This window comes from Schistocerca piceifrons, chromosome 5 (genome assembly GCF_021461385.2).
Source record: "Schistocerca piceifrons isolate TAMUIC-IGC-003096 chromosome 5, iqSchPice1.1, whole genome shotgun sequence".
Taxonomy (NCBI): domain Eukaryota; kingdom Metazoa; phylum Arthropoda; class Insecta; order Orthoptera; family Acrididae; genus Schistocerca; species Schistocerca piceifrons.
Window position 1 is genome coordinate 155,145,331 of NC_060142.1, and position 22,338 is coordinate 155,167,668.

Here is a 22,338-nt window from a genome sequence, read left to right on the forward strand (position 1 = left end):
GCGAGAGATCTGTTGGTCTTGCTGATCAGAGCAGTAGTTATACACTATGAACAATAAATTGCGCCGCAACAGCCGTATGTGGACGCGCATTGTCCTGCTGGAAAATGACGCCACATTCCTTTTGAAGAAATGGCAGTATCACGGGAATAACAGTCTGTGCAATGTAGCGGCCACTGGTTACTTTATACTGCAGAAACACCAAATGGGACCGCGGGCCTTAACTGATGGCCCCCACACCATGAAGCCTGACGTGGGACTTGTGTGTTGTTGGTGAATGCACACCGAAATAGACCGCTACTTGTAGTGCATCCCTCGCATACGAACAGAACCTGCTCTTATGACTTAAGACAACAGAGTGACATGCTGCTACCCAGTCGACTCTTCCAAGACGCCAGAACAGCCGGTGTCGTGGTGTCAGTGTTAGCACACGTGATTTTAGCCCTGTTTCAGCACACTGTTCCAATGTTCCTTGGTGTACATTAGGTGCACCATATGCCCAGGTTTCTTCCCTGGATGATGTTCGGTCCGCCACTGCTGCTCTCACAATGCGTCAATCCTGGCTTGCGTCTGTACGTGGACGTCCAGAACCAGCTCTGCTGTAGCGCCAATGTTCCACAGACCACTGCTGAAAGCAGCAAGGTACCAAAGGTACGTTGTTCCCAACGTGTGCAGTAACCCGTCGACACGCCCATCCAGCTTCCTATAGGCCCATAATGCGACACTGCTCAAATGCCTGAAGTTGTTCAAGAGGAGTATGTACTCGCCGGCGAGGCATGGTTATACCCTAGAATGAATGTTACACATACTGTTCACCGCTAAACTCAGCAAAACTACTGCCTGCAGTGGCAAAACAGGGGGCGGTTCAAATGGCTCTGAGCGCTATGGGACTTAACATCTGAGGTCATCAGTCCCCTAGAACTTAGAACTACTTAAACCTAACTAACCTAAGGACATCACACACATCAATGCCCGAGGCAGGACTCGAACCTGCGGCCATAGCACCAGCGCGGTTCCGAACTGAAGCGCCTAGAACCGCTCGGTCACAGAGGCCGGCACAGGCGGCGGACAGACAGGCCTCCGGAGTGCCACTTTATGGCCAATGACGGTGCGCACTCAATCACTAACACTAGAGCCCCTCATTATGCACCTATTGCACTCTGGCGCCCCTAAACACAGTCCCTGAGGGTGTTGCACGTTTCTTCCGGCAGTGTATGTATTTTCAAATGTAGCCAATCTTACATCTATATGTTTATTACTGTCTAGACCGATTCAGCATCCGAAATAAGTCAAGAATGACACTTGTTCTAAATCACATTCTCCACAATGTTTTAGGATCGGAACGGATCTTTGTACCAGAAAGCCGTAATTTTAGTTTAGGTCTTAGAAACATAGTATTGTTTGCAAAGGTAATTCAGGTGGTACAGCGCACGATGTAAGCCCTCTTCTTTTTCTTCCTATATCAAGACATTATTTGCATGAAAACCATTTAACATGGTGTCTTTCGGTATTCTAATACCTTTTTCTATGTTTTGCTTCTAGTTTAGGATAATATAATTAATATGGATATTAAAAAGAATGGGTGATATTTTGCATTCTTGACGTACTCTTATTTTTTAAATTATTTTCGTACTTGTATCACTTGTACACTACTGGCCATTAAAATTGCTACACCACGAAGATGACGAGCTACAGATACGAAATTTAACCGACAGGAAGAAGATGCTGTGATATGCAAATGATTAGCTTTTCAGACCATTCACACAAGGTTGGCGCCGGTGGCAACACCTACAACGTGCTGACAAGAGGAAAGTTTCCAACCGATTTCTCATACACAAACAGCAGTTGACCGTCGTTGCCTAGCGAAACGTTGTTGTGATGCCTCGTGTAAGGAGCAGAAATGCGTACCATCACGTTTCCGACTCTGATAAAGGTCGCATTGTAGCCTATCGCGATTACGGTTTATTGTATCGCCACATTGCTGCTCGCGTTGGTCGAGATCCAACGACTGTTAGCAGAATATGGAATCGGTGGGTTCAGGAGGGTTTGACAGACATCTTATCCGCATGGCTGTAACGGATCGTGCAGCCACGTCTCGATCCCTGAGTCAGCAGATGGGGACGTTTTCAAGACAACAACCATTTTCACGAACAGTTCAACGACGTTTGCAGCAGCATGGACTATCAGCTCGGAGACCATGGCTGCGCTTACCCTTGATACTACATCACAGGCAGGAGCGCGTGCGATGGTTTACTCAACGACGAACCTGGGTGCACGAATGGCAAAACGTCATTTTTTCGGACGATTCCAGGTTCTGTTTACAGCATCAAGACGGTCGCATCGGTGTTTGGCGACATCTCGGTGAACGCACATTGGAAGTGTGTATTCGTCATCGCCATACTGGCGTATCACCCGGTGTGATGGTATGGGGTGCCAATGGTTACACGTCTCGGTCACCTCTTGTTCGCATTGTCGGCACTTTGAACAGTGGACGTTATATTTCGGATGTGTTACGAGCCGTGGCTCTATCCTTCATTCAATCCCTGCAAAACCCTACATTTCAGCAGGATAATGCACGACCGCATGTTGCAGGTCCTGTATGGGTCTTTCTGGATACAGAAAATGTTCGAGTGCTGCCCTGGCCAGCACATTCTCCAGATCTCTCACCAATTGAAAACGTCTGGTCAATGGTGGCCGAGCAACTGGCTCGTCACAATATGCCAGTCACTACTCTTGATGAACTGTGGTATCGTGTTGAAGCTGCATGGGCAGCTGTACCGGTACACGCCATCCAAGCTCTGTTTCATTCAATGCCCAGGAGTATCAAGGCCGTTATTACGGCCAGAGGTGGTTGTTCTGGGTACTGATTTCTCAGGATCTATGCACCTAAATTGCGTGAAAATGTAATCACGTGTCATTTCTATTATAATATATTTGTCCAATGAATACCCGTTTATCATCTGCATTTCTGTTTCGTGCAGCAATTTTAATGGCCAGCAGTGTATTTACTCTAATTTTTATTTCTTTTACAGGCTTCTTACACTGAGGTAGCAAAAGTCATGGGATACTTCCTAATATCGTGTCGGACCTACTTTTGCCCCCCATAATGCAGCAACTCGACGTGGCATGAACCCGACGCGTTGTTGGAAGTCCCCTGCAGAAATATTGAGCCATGCTGACTCTATAGCCGTCCACAAATGCTAAAGTGTTGCTGATACAGGATTTTGGGCACGAAATGACCTCTCGATTATGTCCTACCAATCACGAACAATTGTGGCCCGGTGACACGGGTCATTGTCAGAGATAAAAATTCCATCGTTGTTTGGTAACGTCCATGAATGGTTGTAGATTTCCAGCCAATGAGCGGTTGAGTTTAACCAGAGGACCCAGTCCATTCCATGTAAACACAGCTCACGTCATTATGTAGCCACCATCATCTTACAGTGCCTTTTGACAGCTTGGGTGCATTGCATTCGTAGGGTCTATGCCACACTCTGACCCTGCTATCTGCTCTTACCATCTAAAATCGAGACTTGTATGACCAGGCCATGGTTTTCCAATGGTCTAGGGTCCAAAGGATACGGTCACGAGCCGAGGAGGGGCGCTATAGGCGATATGTCATACCATTAGCAAAGACATTCGCGTCGGTCATCTGCTGCCCTAGCCCATTAACGTCAGATTTCGCGGCACTGGCCTAACGGATACATTTGTCCTACGTTCCGCATTGACTTCCGGTAATTTCACGCAGTGTTGCTTTTCTATTAGCACTGGCAGCTCTACCCGAATGCCGCTGCTCTCGGTCGTTAAGTGAAGACCATGGGCCACAGTGTAGTGTGTGGTGAAAGGTAATGCCTGAAATTTAGTATTCTCGGCATACTCTTGGCCGTTGAGGCCGAACGGTTCTAGGCGCTTCAGTCGGGAACCGCGCAGCTGCTATGGTCGCAGGTTCGAATCCTGCCTCGGGCATGGATGTGTATGATGTCCTTAGGTTAGTTAGGTTTAAGTAGTTCCAAGTCTAGGGGACTCATGACCTCAGATGTTAAGTCCCATAGTGCTCAGACCCATTTGAACCATTTTCGGCATACTCTTGACGCTGTGGACACGGAATATTGAATTCCCTAATCATTTCCGGAATGGAATGTCCCACGCGTCTAACTTTAAGTAACAATCCGCGTTCAAAGACTGTTGATTTCCGCCGTGCGGCCATAATCACATCGGAAACTTTTCGCACGAATCACCTGACCACAAATGACATCTCAGCCAGTACACAGCACTTTTATACCCCATGTAAGCGATACTACCACCATCTGTACAGGGTCGTCCATTGATAGTGACCGGGCCAAATGTCTCACGAAATAAGCATCAAACGAAAAAACTACAAAGAACGAAACTCGTCTAGCTTGAAGGGGGAAACCAGATCGCGCTACGGTTGGCCGCTAGATGGCGCTCCCATAGGTCAAACGGATATCAACTGCGTTTTTTAAAATAGGAACCCGCATTTGTTATTACGTATTCGTGCAGTACGTAAGGAAATATGAATGTTTTAGTTGGACCACTTTTTTCGCTTTCTGCTGGATGGCGATGTAATAGTCACATAGTATAAGTACGTGGTATCACGGAACATTCCGCCAGTGCGGACGGTATTTGCTTCGTGATACATTACCCGTGTTAAAATGGACCGTTTACCAATTGCGCAAAAGGTCGATATCGTGTTGATGTATGGCTATTGTGATCAAAATGCCCAACAGGCGTGTACTCTGTATACTGTCCGTTATCCTGGACGAAATCATGGAAGTGTACGGACAGTTCGCCGGATAGTTACGTTATTTAAGGAAACAGGAAGTGTTCACCCACATGTGAAACGTCATCCACGACCTGCAACAAATGATGATGCCCAAGCAGGTGTTTTAGCTGCTGTCGCGGCTAATCCGCACATCAGTAGCAGACAAATTGCGCGAGAATCGGGAATCTCAAAAACGTCGGTGTTGAGAATGCTACATCAACATCGATTGCACCCGTACCATATTTCTATCTACCAGGAATTGCATGGCGACATCTTTGAACGTCGTGTACATTTTTGCCACTGGGCACAAGAGAAATAACGGGACGATGACAGATCTTTTGCACGCTTTCTATTTGGCGACGATGCGTCATTCACCAACAGCGGTAACGTAAACCGGCATAATATGCACTACTGGCCAACGGAAAATCCCGATGGCTGCCACAAGTGGAACATCAGTGACCTTGGCGGGTTAATGTATGGAGCGGCATTATGGGAGGAAGGATAATTGGCCCCCATTTTATCGATGGCAATCTAAATGGTGCAATGTATGCTGATTTCCTACGTAATGTTCTACCGATGTTACTACAAGATGTTTCACTGCGTGACAGAATGGTGATGTACTTCCAACAGGATGGATGTCGGGCACATAGCTCGCGTGAGGTTGAAGTGGGATTGAATAGCATATTTCGTGAAAGGTGGATTAGTCGTCGAAGCACCATACCATGCCCCGCACGTTCACCGGATCTGACGTCCCCGGATTTCTTTCTGTGGGGAAAGTTGAAGGATATTTGCTATCGTGATCCACCGACAACGCCTGACAACACGAGCATTTATTGCATTAATGTGGTACTTACAGCTAATCACGCTGTAACAGCATGCGTTCTCAGAAATGTTAAGTTCACAAAGGTACATGTATCACATTGGAACAACCGAAATAAAATGTTCAAACGTACCTACGTTCTGTGTTTTAATTTAAGAAACCTACCTGTTACCAACTGTTCCTCTAAAATTGTGAGCCATATGTTTGTGACTATTACAGCGCCATCTATCACAAAGCGAAAAAAGTGGTCCAACTAAAACATTCATATTTCTTTACGTACTACACGAATATGTAATAAAAATGGGGGTCCCTATTTTTAAAAAATGTAGTTGATATCTGTTTGCCCAATGGCAGCGCCATCTAGCGGGCCAACCATAGCGACATCTGGTTTTTCCCTTCAAGCTACACAAGTTTCGTTCTTTGTAGTTTTTTCGTTTGACTCTTATTTCGTGAGGTATTTGGCCCGGTCACGATCAATGGACCACCGTGTATATGTGCATATCGCTATCCCACGGCTTCTGTCACGTCAGTGTATATTAATCAATGATCGCTGGAGATGGCATCACACCAAAACTGAGTATGAGAGTTGGATGGCTACTCACCGGAACAGAAGGTGACGCCGACGAGGATGGAGGCGATGAGCGCGGTGGCGCCCTTGCCCTCCTTGAAGGCGTCCAGGAACTCTACGTAGAGCACGCCGAACGAGTACGTGACGCCGTCCGCTGCAACACACAGGACAGCGGCCTCGTTACAACACAGTGGCTGGTGGCTGGCTGCGCGGCGGCGTGGCGCTTGGCACCGCCCTCTAGCATCCCATCTAAAATAACCGGCGTGTGGCTGTCCTTCCGGGCTGTTGACTCAGCGCTGCTGCAGCCGCAGCCGGCGACCTTCCCAAGGCTGCTTCCCTGGCTTACTTCTCTTTCTTTTTTGTTGGAAGCTGAGAGACAGAGCGGAACCGAAGCCATGTGCAGGAATTATTCCGCTCGAATGCAGCACACGGCATCAGACTAAATTCACCGCAAAACTACGAAATCCGGTGGCGACGTTCTGACATAGAGATTAATCTTTGACGGTCTAGTGTACGAATGATAATTTAAAAAAAAATGAAGTTAAAATCTCCTGGGTTATTAGGCCGCGTCATGTATCTTCTAAAATGTTCGACGTTTCGACCCCTCTGCTGGGATCTTCCTCAGGATCTTTTGGTGTCCACTACCGCTAGAACATGAGTGTTCTAGCAGTAGTGGACACCAAAAGATCCTGAAGATCCTGAGGAAGGTCCCAGTAGAGACGTGGAAACGTCGAACATTTTAGAAGAAACATTACGCGGCCTAATAACCCAGAAGATTTTAACTTCAGTGACAACGGCCACAAAAGCCTGCAGACTTACATAATTTAAAAAAATTAAATAAATCTATGTGGTTCCAAAGACCTTTTCAAGTCTCAAACGTCTATGGTGTATATATGCAGACTGAAAGAGCGAATTAAAATTTTTACCAACGCTGGGATTCCATGTCTGCTCATCAGGCAAATGTGATAACCATTACGCCACCCTGGCACATTTTCATTCGTCGCTTCAGTCGTTCCTCTCTATGATGTAGGTCGGTGTCAACAAAATATTTTCTCATTCGGAGGAGAAAGTTGGTGATTGGAATTTCGTGAGAAGATTCAGTCGCAACGAAAAACGCCTTTCATTAATAATTTCCAGCCCAAATCCTGTATCATTTCTGTGACACACTCTCCAATTTTTCGCGATAATACAAAACGTGCTGTCTTTCTTTGAACTTTTTAGATGTACTCCGTCAGTCCTATCTGGTAAGGATCTCACACCGCAGCATTATTCTAAAAGAGGACAAGCGTAGTGTAGGCAGTCTCCTTAGTAGCTCCGTTACATTTTCTAAGTGTCCTGCCAATAAAACGCAGCCTTTGGTTAGCTTCCCCACAACATTTTGTATGTGTTCTTTCCAATTTAAGTTGTTCGTAATTGTAATACCTAGGTATTTAATTGAATTTACGACTTTTGGATTAGACTGATTTATCGTGTAACCGAAGTTTAACGAGTTCCTTTTAGCACTAATGTGGATGACCTCACACTTTTCGTTATTTAGGGTCAAATGCCACTTTTCGCACCATTCAGATATTTTTTTCTAAATCGTTTTGCAGTTTGTTTTGATCTTCTGATGACTTTATTACTCGATAAACGACAGCATCATCTGCAGACAACCGAAGACGGCTGCTCAGATTGTCTCCCAAATCGTTTATATAGATAAGGAACAGCAAAGGGCCTATAACACTACCTTGTTGAACGCCTGAAATCACTTCTGTTTTACTCGATGACTTTCCGTCAATTACTTCGAAGTGTGACCTCTCTGACAGGAAATCACAAATCCAGTCACATAACAGAGGCGATATTCCGTAAGCACGCAATTTCACTGCGAGCCGCTTGTGTGGTACAGTGTCGAAACCCTTCCGGAAATCCAGGAATACTGAATCGATCTGAAATGCCTTGTCAATAGCACTCAGCACTTGTTGTGAATAAAGAGTCAATTGTGTTTCACAGGAACGATGTTTTCTAAACCCATGTTGACTGCGTGTCAATAGACAGCTTCCTTCGAGGTAATTCATAATGTCCTAAAATCCTGCTGCATATCTACGTTAACGATATGGGCCTGTAATTTAGTGGATCACTCCTACTACCTTTCTTGAATATTGGCGTGACCTGTTAAACTTTCCAGTCTTTGGGTACAGACCTTTCGTCGAGCGAACGGTTGTATATGTTTGTTAAGTATGGAGCTAATGCATCAGCATACTCGGAAAGGAACCTAATCGGTATACAGTCTGGACCAGAAGACTTGCTTTTATTCTGAGGTGCTATTGCAAGACAGTTGGAGAGCCTCTGGAATGTTGTTCGAGTTTAGGAAGAATACCAAGTTGCCTGACGCGTGAATGGGAATTTGGATTCAGGAGAGAGGTGTGGTAGGGTAGTCCGTGGAGCTATGCGAAGCCACTGTGCTAGGATGTCGTAGTTGTCAGCGCATCTGCCTAGTGAACAGGAGCCCGGGTACAAGCCCCGGCCTTGGTACAATCTTTCATTCGTCGCTTCAGTCAGCACATACACTACGTGATCAAAAGTATCCGGACACATCCAAAACACACGTTTTTCATATATTAGGTGCATTGTGCTGCCACTCACTGCCAGGTACTCCATATCAGTGACCTCAGGAGTCATCAGACATCGTGAGAGAGCAGAATGGGGCGCTCCGCGGAACTCACCGACTTCGAACGTGGTCAGGTCATTCGGTGTCACTTGTGTCATACGTCTGTACTCGAGATTCCCACATTCCTAAACAACCCTAGGCCCACTGTTTCCGATGTGATAGTGAAGTGAAAACGTGAAGGGACACGTACGGCACAAATGAGTACAGGCCGACCTCGTCTGTTGACTGACAGAGACCGCCGACAGTTGAGGGTCGTAATGTGTAATTGGCAGACATCTATCCAGACCATCACAGAGGACTTCCAAACTGCATCAGGAACGACTGCAAGTACCATGACAGTTAGGCGTGAGGTAAGAATACTTCGATTTCGTAGTCTGCTCATAAGCCGCACATCACGCCAGTAAATTCCAAACGACACCTCGCTTGGTGTAAGGAGCGTAAACAGTGGACAATTGAACAGTGGAAAAACGTTGTGTTGAGTGATGAATCACGGTACACAATGTAGGCGATCCGATGGCAGTGTGTGGGTATGGAAAATGCCCTGTGAACGTCATCTGCCAGTGTGTGTAGTGCCAACAGAAAAATTCGGAGGCGGTGTTGTTATGGCGTGGTCTTGGTTTTCATGGAGGGGGCTTGCACCCCATGTTGTTTTGCGTTGGACCATCACAGTACAGGCTTACATTGATGTTTTAAGCACCTTCTTGCTTCCCACTGTTGAAGAGCAATTAGGGGAAGGCGACTGCATCTTTCATCACGATCGAACATCTGCTCATAATGCAACGCTTGTGGCAGAGTGGTTACACGACAGTAACATTCCTGTAATGGACTGGCCAGCACGGAAACCTGATCTCAATCCTATAGAACACCTTTGGGATGTTTTGGAACGCCACCACCAGATACGACCTGGTACGAAAAGTATGTTGCTACCACATCTAAAACTTTGAATGTTTGTAGCTTCATAACTAAAATTTATATAAATCTGCTGAGTCCAGCTTCGAACTGTTTGTCTGCACATGTGCGTCTTTTTTTTTGCCTTAGAGTGCAGTAAAAAAATTTATTTCCGTGTGGCAAATGTGCCATACTGAGACGGAAAGATGTCGCGTATTTTTTGCTAGTACAGTGCGGATACAGGTCTATTACATTTCATGACATGTTTCGTATGGGGATCTCAATTTGGAACTGGGTGATATTTTTTAGTGCCTTTCTCCTCACAAAGTGTATGCTCTGTCACCACTATCTCATTGTAATTTTTGCCCAAGGGCTTTAAGAGTTTTTTATACAGATGTGTGTAACGACGGCGACGGATTTGTTGTAAACGAACTACAGCTATTATTCATGTTAACATTTTAAAGCATCGACATAGCAAGATACTATTTCACACTATGAAGTACTAATTCAGTCCTGCAGACTTGGTGGATGAAATAGGTTGTGCTCTTACTTAAAAAAAAGGAAAAAGGAAGAAAGATAGATTAGTTTTTACTGTCCCGTCGACGGCAAAGTCAGTAGAGACGGAGCGCAGGATCCGATTGGGGAACGCTGAGGTAGGAAATCGCCCGTGATGTTTTCAAAAGAACCATCCCGAAATTTGCCTTAAGCGATTTAGGGAAACCACAGAGAACCTACACCTGGGTGGCAGGACAGAGATCTGAAACCTCGTCCTCACGAATGCGGTATCAGTGCCTTACCACTGCGCCACCGCACACGATTATTATTTAACAAATCATCACTAAACTCTCCCGGAGCCATTCAGTGCAGTTACAACATCGTGAAATCTGCAGGGTTGGTGATGTCTGTAAACTGCGGGCCCCGTCACAGTCCAACGATTCACCGTGACGGTACCTTCATCTTGCTCCAAGTGAGTTTCCTTTGTTCCCAGAATTTATTTATTATTTCAACGAAAGAATGAGGAGTTCCTGTGACCGTGAGGAAATATGCCGAGGTACCAGAACACATTCAGGAAGAAAGAATCCAGAGTACTATTCTCCAAAAGAATAACCTGAATAGGTCTGTATTGCAGAAGCTTTAACTTGTCTTCCCAACAAATTCGTTCTGTTCGAGACAGAGAGGCCTTGTAAGCCAAACTCCGACTAACACGAAAACCATTTCTAGTGCAAAATATTCATACATTACGTTTTCAGTTTTTGTAGGTTGATTTGAATATTTTTCTACGGAGCAACTTACTTCCTGGAGCCAATTATTAACATTGGTAATTGATGATAACAGTTTTCTTATTTTGCTAGAATTTCTGCAAAACTGGGTAATGTTATTGTGTGTTCCATGTAAGTATTGTAGTTGCATCAGTGTTTGTGGTATGTGTCTTGAATTTACAATTACTAAGAATGATGGAACTCAACATTGTAATTGCCGGACAATGAAGCTGTAGTACGCAGTGGCGATTTTAAAGAGAAGTTGGATCTGGATAGTTTTAATAGTAGAAAGTGATTGCTTGTCTCACATTTCAAATCAACGAAGTGTTCAACAGAGACATTGGTGCTTCATATTTTTCGTAGACAATGCTTTGGGTCATAGGGCATTGAATCACCGTAAAAAAATGGGGCAGAGTTTGTTGGCATTTAGTTTTAAGGTGATCTTTCATGAAAAAACCTTAAAATTATTGGTGATTTGACTATGTATGATCGCAGTTAGAATAAGGAACCCGTCTCAAAAAACAAAAACAAAAAACTACACATTGATCTTGTTAATACCAGAGAAGAGATTCTTCTTGGTGTTGAAGCCCTCAGGAGCTGTGCGAGGCACCTCTGGGCTGCTCTGTGAGTCGAATTCCGCCCGTAGCCGCCCGCGCGACAGCAATTTGGATTCGCAAGCAGTTTTGCAAGGTCAAACTGTATTTATGGGATATGTACTGAATTTTACAGTTACTAAGAACGATATGGCTCAACGTGGTTGTTTGTCGTTGTTGTTGTGGTCTTCAGTCCTGAGACTGGTTTGATGCAGCTCTCCATGCTACTGCATCCTGTGCAAGCTTCTTCATCTCCCAGTACCTACTGCAGCATACATCCTTCTGAATCTGCTTAGTGTATTCATCTCTTGGTCTCCCACTACGATTTTTACCCTCCACGCTGCCCTCCAATACTTCATTGGTGATCCTTTGATGCCTCAGAACACGTCCTACCAACCGATCCCTTCTTCTAGTCAAGTTGTGCCACAAACTCCTCCCCAATCCTATTCAGTACCTCCTCATTAGTTATGTGATATACCCATCTAATCTTCAGCATTCTTCTGTAGCACCACATTTCGAAAGCTTCTATTCTCTTCTTGTCCAAACTATTTATCGTCCATGTTTCACTTCCATACATGGCTACACTCCATAAAAATACTTTCAGAAATGACTTCCTGACACTTAAATCTATACTCGATGTTAACAATTTTCTCTTCTTCAGAAACGCTTTCCTTGCCATTGCCAGTCTACATTTTATATCCTTTCTACTTCGACCATCATCAGTTATTTTTCTCCCCAAATAGCAAAACTCCTTTACTACTTTAAGTGCCTCATTTCCTAATCTAATTCCCGCAGCATCACCCGACTTAATTCGACTACATTCCATTATCCTCGTTTTGCTTTTGATGATGTTCATCTTATACCCTCCTTTCAAGACAATGTCCATTCCGTTCAGCTGGTCTTCCAAGTCCTTTGCTGTCTCTGACAGAATTACAATGTCATCGGCGAACCTCAAAGTTTTTATTTCTTCTCCATGGATTTTAATACCTACTCCGAACTTTTCTTTCAATATACAGATTGAATAGCATCAGCGGGAGCCTACAACCCTGTCTCACTCCCTTCCGAACCACTGCTTCCCTTTCATGTCCTTCGACTCTTTTAACTGCCATCTGATTTCTGTACAAATTTAAATAGCCTTTCACTCCCTGTATTTTACCCCTGCCACCTTCAGAATCTGAAAGAGAGTATTCCAGTCAACATGGTCAAAACTTTCTCTAAGTCTACAAATGCTAGGAACGTAGGTTTGCCTTTCCTTAATCTTTCTTCTAAGATAAGTCGTAGGATCAGTATTGCCTCACGTGTTCCAACGTGGTAATGGTTGTATTATGGTGGCTATAGTACGCTGAGATGATTTTAAAGATGAGTTGAATCAGGGTGGGAGCACCACACTCGGTTATTATTTAGCAAATCTCCCGGAGCCATTCAGTGCAGTTACTACATAGTGAACTCGGGAAGGTTGGTGATTTCTGCTGCCACAATCACAAATCAACGATTCGCCGAGACGGTACCTGCATCTTGCTCCAAGTGAGTTTCCTTTGTTCCCAGAATTTATTTATTATTTGTACGAAAGAACGGACCTGGTCTACGGATGAGGAGTTCCTATGGCCTTGAGACGATGTGCTGAGGAGCCAGAACACATTCGGGAAGAAAGATTTCAGGGAACTATTCTCCGAAACAATAACATTGGCTGGCCGCGGTAGCCGAGCGCTTCTAGGCGCTTCAGTCCGGAACCGCGCGACTGCTACGGTCGCAGGTTCGAATACTGTCTCGGGCATGGATGTGTGTGATGTCCTTAGGTTAGTTAGGTTTAAGTAGTTCTGAGTTCTAGCGGACTGATGACCTCAGATGTTACGTCCCATAGTGCTCAGAGCCATTTGGACCATTTTTAGATCTGTATTGAGAAATTTTAAGTTATCTTACCAACAAATTCGTTCTATTCAAGAAACAGAGACCATGTCTTAATTAATATACCTAACAGTTGTAGGTCTATTACTCTCCCAAGCCCTGATCAAAAGAAACTGTGGTTTGCTGCGTTTTCTCTCTTTAAAGCCAGAGCATAGCCAAAGATTGACTGCTAAAAGCAATGGTGATTTAAGGTAAAAGAAAGCAAGATGACTTTCTTACCTGTATGGAACACAACTTTGAGCAATCTGTCGTATAAATAGTTGATGGTGGGTTCCAGTTACTTCTTCAACACATATTACAGGTATTTAATATATACAGGGTTGTCCTCAGTGGGCCTTAAATTCTTTCTTTCGCCACTATTACCAGTAAGAAATGAGGAATTTCGGAGCGATTTCAGTTTCGAATGTCATCATTAATTTTATACAGCTGCAAAGCTACACATCATTTCTATTTTAGTTATCTCCAATATCAATATTTCCACACAGAGATCGAGTATAACAGGCTACATATTTTCGAGTTTGCTTATTCGATACAGGTTAAAGAAGACATATGAAGTCAAGTTCTATAAGTTAACTGTAAATTGACGACTTAGAATATATTCACAAGAGAGCACGAAAAAACAATCGTATATCACAAAAGAAAGAAGGTAGTGCTTCTGCAATGCGGTGATGTCACGGAAACATGAATTCGACGATGTGAAGGAAAAAAGAAGCGAGAAACAGAAACTGAAGGGTTTGTCTTCGTGAAAATTGTGAATTTCTTTTTATAACACAGTTTTTGCCTTGTATTCCTTTTTTAATCCGTCGTGTACTATTCCCCTGTGAACTGCTCTTACGCTTGCGACACATGTTTCATCTGTGATTCTCTGGGCCTCGTAATAACATTTTCCCATCTGGCCTTTTCGCTTTCGGCACACAGCAGTTTTTACCGCGTCTGCCGGAGCTGCTGCTTCGAATGTGCCTTTGGGCAGAGCTTAAATATCTATCCGGCTAACCTCATTTGTAGAGCGGATAAAAACGTTGGCAAAGATGAAAGAACCATAAATTTAAAATAGCGTATATTGCAATAAGGCCCCTCCTTTGAGGTAATCCCCTCACAGTTGTGTCTATCGTTGAATAGCTTCCGAAAAAAAGCATATTTTAATGCTTTAAGACGTCTCACGTGTTTCATGAGTCAAACATCTAATTTCTAGTGTCTTGCAGAGAATATGCCGTTTTTCATCTGAGCAGTAGGCGGTAAATGGAGCTTGCTAAGTAAGCACTTCTTTATCAATGATTATGTCAGGCCCTTTAAAAGAATGTGAGGCTAATCAAAATTAAATATCAAAATAATTATGTCATTGTTAATATATTATCGGGAACTGTGTGCTAAAATTAAGAATTAAATCCTGTTCTGTAGTGTTATTGTGTTATACACTTATTGCTAACATATTTTTGTGTGATAAATAGCACATACCTAGAACAAATATTTTAACAAAAACAAATTTAATTTTATAACAACAGAAATGTGTATTACGGCAAATTTTTCAGTTTACCATAGTTGACATTCATTTTTTTTTTAATTTCGGAGTACCACTTCAGAGAGATATTATGCGTACATTACATGTAGAGTATTTCTCACAATACGTGAACGGGTAATGGTATATATTTAAGAGTTGCCTTCATTTAAACAAGGTACATGTTAACGCTGTTGCTGTTTGTACAATTGAAAACGTTCTCACGATACAGTAGAATAAAACAAGAATTCTTTACATTGTTGATTTTTCTACCATAGATGAATCACAACTGTAAGGCAGTCGTTACTTTTTGTGAATGAAAACCAGGAATTGTAAAAGCTCTACAATATTAATTATTCATGTTATGATGACCTTATAAGGCAAAATGTGACTAGCAAGAAAAACGTTTACGGTAGTACACATTCATAGCCTGTGTTTTCAGTTTTTGAAGATCGATTTTAATATTCTTCTACTCATCAAGTTACATCTCGCAACCAAATATTAACATCGGTAATTGACTGTAACGGTTTTTCTATTTTGCTGAAACTTCTACCAAACTGTGTAGTGTTACTGTGAGCCCCATGTAGGTATTATAGTTACATCATCGAATCTGCACATGCTTTGAGAAAAATAGTGAGACTGACCACGCTGCGATCGATCTGGCAATGTGTGCACACATTTTCACCATGTCCCCAATGACGTATATCAACGCCTGTTTGCAGCTAGGGTGTCGATTTAATTATCATTTCATTCTAGAGAAGCTGCTCGGTCATCAACGGTATCTGTTCTTTCGGGAACACATACTACCTTCATATACAGGGCTATTACAAATGATTGAAGCGATTTCATAAATTCACTGTAGCTCCATTCATTGACATATGGTGACGACACACTACAAATATGTAGAAAAAGTCATAAAGTTTTGTTCGGCTGAAGCCGCACTTCAGGTTTCTGCCCCCAGAGCGCTCGAGAGCGCAGTGAGACAAAATGGCGACAGGAGCAGAGAAAGCGTATGTCGTGCTTGAAATGCACTCACATCAGTCAGTCATAACGGTGCAACGACACTTCAGGACGAAGTTCAACAAAGATCCACCAAATGCTAACTCCATTCGGCGATGGTATGCGCAGATTAAAGCTTCTGGATGCCTCTGTAAGGGGAAATCAACGGGTCGGCCTGCAGTGAGCGAAGAAACGGTTGAACGCGTGCGGGCAAGTTTCACGCGTAGCCCGCGGAAGTCGACAAATAAAGCAAGCAGGGAGCTAAACGTACCACAGCCGACGGCTTGGAAAATCTTACGGAAAAGGCTAAAGCAGAAGCCCTACCGTTTACAATTTCTACAAGCCCTGACACCCGATGACAATGTCAAACGCTTTGAATTTTCGGCGTGGTTGCAACAGCTCATGGAAGGGGATGCGTTCAGTGCGAAACTTGTTTTCAGTGATGAAGCAACATTTTTTCTTAATGGTGAAGTGGACAGACACAATGTGCGAATCTGGGCGGCAGAGAATCCTCACGCATTCGTGCAGCAAATTCGCAATCACCAAAAGTTAACGTGTTTTGTGCAATCTCACGGTTTAAGGTTTACGGCCCCTTTTTCTTCTGCGAAAAAAACGTTACAGGACACGTGTATCTGGACATGCTGGAAAATTGGATCATGCCACAACTGGAGACCGACAGCGCCGACTTCATCTTTCAACAGGATGGTGCTCCACCGCACTTCCATCGTGATGTTCGGCATTTCTTAAACAGGAGATTGGAAAACCGATGGATCGGTCGTGGTGGAGATCATGATCAGCAATTCATGTCATGGCCTCCACGCTCTCCCGACTTAACCCCATGCAATTTCTTTCTGTGGGGTTATGTGAAAGATTCAGTGTTTAAACCTCCTCTACCAGGAAACGTGCCAGAACTGCGAGCTCGCATCAACGATGCTTTCGAACTCATTGATGGGGACATGCTGTGCCGAGTGTGGGAGGAACTTGATTATCGGCTTGATGTCTGCCGAATCACTAAAGGGGCACATATCGAACATTTGTGAATGCCTAAAAAAACTTTTTGAGTTTTTGTATGTGTGTGCAAAGCATTGTGAAAATATCTCAAATAATATAGTTATTGTAGAGCTGTGAAATCGCTTCAATCATTTGTAATAACCCTGTATAAATATGTATTTTTTTTATTTCTGGCCGAGAAACCAAATACCAATTTTCGTAGGTCTAGCTTCAAAATTGCCTTAATAGAGATTTTTTTTGAAGAAAAGAAACTTCTTCACCTATTTCACCCCCTTAGGGTAGGAATTTCGAAAAATCCGTTCGTAAAAGACGTCTACGGTATAAGATCCACACCATCTCCAAATTTTAAGTATCTGTCCTTAGCGGTTTGGGCTGGGCGATGATAAGCCAGTTAGTCAGGACATTGCCTTTTATATAAAGAAGAAAATATAAGAAATTGGTTGAAATGGCTTCAGAAGGCCCTTTTCATCCCACCTCCACCACTAAAGGAGGTAGATGCTTCTTATTCGCCGGTCGCTGTGGCCGAGCGGTTCTAGACGCTTCAGTCCGGAACCGCGCTGCTACTACGGTCGCAGGTTCGAATCCTGCCTCAGGCATAAATGTGTACGATGTCCTTAGGTTAGTTAGGTTTAAGTAGTTCTAAGTTCTAGGGGACTGAAGACCTCAGATGTTAAGTCCCATAGTGCTCAGAGCCATTTGAACCATTTATGCTTCTTATTCCAACATTGTTTTTGTCCAGATAACAAGTAATATGTACATCAAGTTTCTGTCAAGAACCATAGGAGGAGATGTCGCATATATATGTATCTATACAACGAATTATAAATGGAACTTTAATAGTGGCAACCATTTATTTACAACCTATACAAAATACATGCATGTTTCAAAGTTTTACTGTCCTTCAGTTTTACTGTCCTTCAGCATTGTGGATAACCCGTTGCATCGATGTGAATGTCGTAGCATACCCTTAGCAGTGCCAGTTGTGTTGGTAGTTCAAGTGGAGCGGTCTGCTTCCCGACGATTCTCTGTAACAGTTCTGAAGCGAATGCCGTGAAGTGCTTCTTTCAAATGACAAATCAAGTTGAAGTTACAAGGGGTTAAGTCCGGGGAATGTGGTAGGTGGTAAAGCACTTCACAGCCCCGTCGCTCGAATAAATCGGTCACAACTTACGCCGTATGCACACGAGTATTGTCCTGCAAAATAATGGGCGGCCCTGGCAGAAAGTGTTGCGGCTTCTTTCTCTAAGCTGGTCGCAAACAGTGTTCCAAAAATGAACAGCTTAGAGGAAGAAGTGACGACACTTCTTGCACTAACGGCCCATATTTTGCAGGACAATGTTCTGGCGCTTGTGGTGCAAATTGTGGCTGATTTGTTTGGTCGATCGGGCTGGAAAGTGCTGTGTCAGCCATCATACTCCCCGGTCTCAAGCCACTGTGACTTCAGCTTGAGTCAGCACATCATAGCATTCGCTTCAGAAATACTACAGGGATTTGTCGGGCGGCAGACCTCTCCAATCAAACTATCAACGCAACTGTCACTGCTAAGGGTGTCTACAGGGCGACAGTTATTGAACTATGTGAAAAAACGTAAATTAGTTACAAACTACGGCGTGCATATACTTTATTCAACATGTAAACTGTGGTATCGATAGTTCCGATGCCACAACGTAGGTTCACGCTCGTAGGTTGGCACTACGATAGCGGACAAACTATGCCGACAACAGCGCCCTCTAGCCGGTGCTGTTGAGCTCAACGAGCGCCGCTCCACATTGAGCCCATTTCATCAAGAGCAGACGGCCTGGATACATCGCTTCAACTTCAGAGTGTGTTGGCTTGCTATTGAGACTTTGTACTACTTACAACGGGAATACGGCTTCGCACCTACGTGCTCATCATCGCAAAGTTTTGTAACCATTTATTAACATGTTAACATCTTTAAATTTACACGCAGTACCGAAGTGCTTTACCTCTCTTGCTCCTACTCGCTTCCTTCATTCGGCCTGTTTTGCAGATCACAGGAGCAGACCCACCCGCACGTTCCAGGCGGGATACAAAATAAACGTCACTACAGATATTCGGATTTAGGTTATGACATGTTCGCCGGCCGGAGTGGCCGAACGGTTCTAGGCGCTACAGTCTGGAACCGCGCGACCGCTACGGTCGCAGGTTCGAATCCTGCCTCGGGCATGGATGTGTGTGATGTCCTTAGGTTAGTTAGGTTTAAGTAGTTCTAAGTTCTAGGGGACTTATGACCTCATAAGTTAAGTCCCATAGTGCTCAGAGCCATTTGAACCATTATGACATGTTCGCCTTGCCTCCCATCCTTGACGATGATGTGGCGCAGACGAATAGAAAAATTCTGCATGACCCGCTAAAGTGTCGGAACATCGATGCTGTCCATGACCTCCTGAATGGCTTTTTAAGCTCAGCAATGGTTCTGGGGTTATTGGTGGACACCTTAATATAACCCCACAAAATGGAGTCGCATGTATTCAGATCCAGAAAATATGGCGGCCAAATGAGGTCCACGCCAATGGCGTCTAGGATCCCCAGAGCCAGAATGCGGTCCCCAAAGTGTTCCTCCAGGACATCAAACACTCTCCTGCTTCGATGGGGTGGAGCTCGGTCTTGCATGAACCACATCTTCTCGAAATCAGCGTTACTTTGGATAATGGAAATGAAATCATCTTCCAGAACATTTACGTACCATTCGGTAGTCACTACGCCATCAAGGAATATCGCACCGATTATTCCATGACTGGGCACTGCATAACACACAGTCACCCGTTGAGGGTGAAGAGACTTCTCGATCGCGAAATGGGGATTCTCAGTCCCCAAATCCGTCAGTTTTGCTTATTGACGAGACTATCCTAATGAAAGTGGGCTTCGTCGCTGAACCAAACCAAACTGCGCACACTAATTCATGGCCCGCTGCCAACCGTGCAGTTTGAACGTCCTAATGCAAACCGTTCAGAAGTTATGACGATTTTATTTCATATAGTTCACTAATTGTCACCTTGTACTTCTTTCACATCGCTGGCAGTGGGTTATAGACAATACTGGTGACTATTTTGAAGGATACTATAAGTTTATGACACGTCTTTATTATGTATAAATTGTAATTAAATACGAGGTAAGTCCACAAAGTAAGTTCCGTTTGGTTATATAAAACAAACGTGTACAGATACAGAAAAAAATATTTATTGTACAAAAATCTACAACTGTTAAACTATTTTCCTTCGTAGCTTCCGAAATTTTGTAGGCACTTGTCACAGCGTGGCACAAGTTTTTGTATGCCTTCTTCATAGAAGGTTGACGCCTGTGTATTCAACTGTGTGGCAACATGTTCTTTCAGCTCGTCATGATCGTTGAAGTGTTGACCACCAAGGACAGATTTTAGGTGCAAGGAAAGATGGAAGTCGCTAGGACTTGTGCTAAATCTTCTCTTGTATGAACTTCAGTAACCACAGACGGGCGTCCACTTCGTTCTCCATCGTGCACTTGATCACGTCCTTCATTGAACAGTCTGACCCATCTTCTAACCGTTGAATCACTCATAGCATTTTGTCCGTAAAGCTCGTAGATTTGCCGATGAATTTTCTTTGGTTCAACTTTCTTTGCATTTAGAAAACGAATCACAGATCTGATTTCACACGCGGCGTCATTTTCAATTACGGCTGACATTATAAAGAAGCGCTACAAAGCACCCGTCGGCAGCAGCGATCTGAAAATGGTATACATGTCTTCTCCTTGAGTGAGCCGGCCGGGGTGGACGAGCGGTTCTAGGCGCTACAGTCTGGAACCGCGCGACCGCTACGGTAGCAAGTTCGAATCCTGCCTCGGGCATGGGTGTGTGTGATGTCCTTAGGTTAGTTAGGTTTAAGTTGTTCTAAGTTCTAGGGGACTGATGACCTCAGAAGTTAAGTCCCATAGTGCTCAGAGCCATTTGAACCATTTTTTTCTCCTTGAGTGCATACTCGGAACTGCGGTCGTAGCGCTGCCGCGGATGGAAACAGAAACGGAATTTACTTTGTGGACGACCCTCGTATTTGTCACTATTATATTTCTAACTTTCGTATTTATAAAAATAAATTAGAAACAGGTAGATAATTTATCATATTACTTTATGATGGAACAATTATGATGTTTTTGTTCTTCAGACGAATCACGTTTTGACCTCAGATAAGAATACAAGAAAAAATTGAATTTTTTAACTTTCTATGGGACCAATGTCCGCCCCCGGTAGCTGAACGTTCAGCGCAACAGAATGTCAATGCTAAGGGCCCGGGTTCGATTCCCGGCTGGGTCGGAGATATTCTCCGCTCAGGAACTGGGTGTTGTGTTGTCCTAATCATCATCATTTCATCCCCATCGACGCGCAAGTCGCCGAAGTTGCGTCAAATCGAAAGACTTGCATCCGGCGAACGGTCTACCCGACGGGAGGCCCTAGTCACACGACGTATATGGGACCAATGAAGGTATTCGTATTAGAATCACCTCACTTTAGAGCAGGCCTAATAGATATGTTACAGTAGCGCAGCTCTTCTTGTTCTGAAGCTTTTTGTCTGGAATACAGATATGAATTTCCTGTCAGAGCGGAATAGCGAAACGCCTCTCGCAGTAAGAGCTTGGTGGCTGCAGTGCAATTTGAGCGCCACAGAGGTGCGCCGGAGAAGCGCCCGCCACTTTTGTGAGGTATGCACCGCGTGTGGGAGCGCCACGCCACTCGTGTAATTAACGAGTAAGCCTCTGAGGAGGAAAGAGGTACTTAGCGACAAGCCGCAGGCCCACGGGCTTAACACGTAGGTACTCAGCAAAACCCCTACGCTCTGTGACCCGTGGATCTGGACACACTACGGATAGTCAAGCTCCAACCTTGCGAAAGAACTCTGTTTGAAAACACGCTTTATTTTCGAGGTCTGTTATAAACCAACCAAGGGCAATGCTTGTCCCTAAGGGTGCCGGAACTAACTGAGGTATTCTCACGTGGCCTGAAACAGAAATAAATCCATCTGTTTCTGCCCCGAAACTCACCATGAATCTAACCTCCCCCCCCCCCCCCCCCCCATGTATACAGGGTGGACCATTGATCGTGACCGGGCCAAATATCTAACGAAATAAGCGTCAAACGAAAAACTAAAAAGAACGAAACTTGTCTAGCTTGAAGGGGGACACCAGATGGCGCTATGGTTGGCCCGCTAGATGACGCTGCCATAGGTCAAACGGATATCAACTGCGTTGTGACACATGTACCTTTGTGAACTTATTTCTGAGAACGTATGCTGTTACAGCGTGATTACCTGTAAATACCACATTAATGCAATAAATGCTCAAAATGATGTCCGTCAACCTCAATGCATTTGGCAATACGTG

General features: G+C 44.1%; 1 protein-coding gene across 1 annotated transcript in view; it reads right to left on the minus strand.

Moving 5' to 3' along the window:
* Positions 1-22,338, minus strand: part of LOC124798823 (monocarboxylate transporter 12-like) — a 661,199-nt gene that overhangs the window by 136,684 nt on the left and 502,177 nt on the right. Inside the window, exon 2 of the mRNA XM_047262352.1 lies at positions 6,203-6,322. Within this exon, the coding sequence (XP_047118308.1) occupies positions 6,203-6,322 (120 nt within the window). The remainder of the gene's footprint in view (positions 1-6,202; positions 6,323-22,338) is intronic.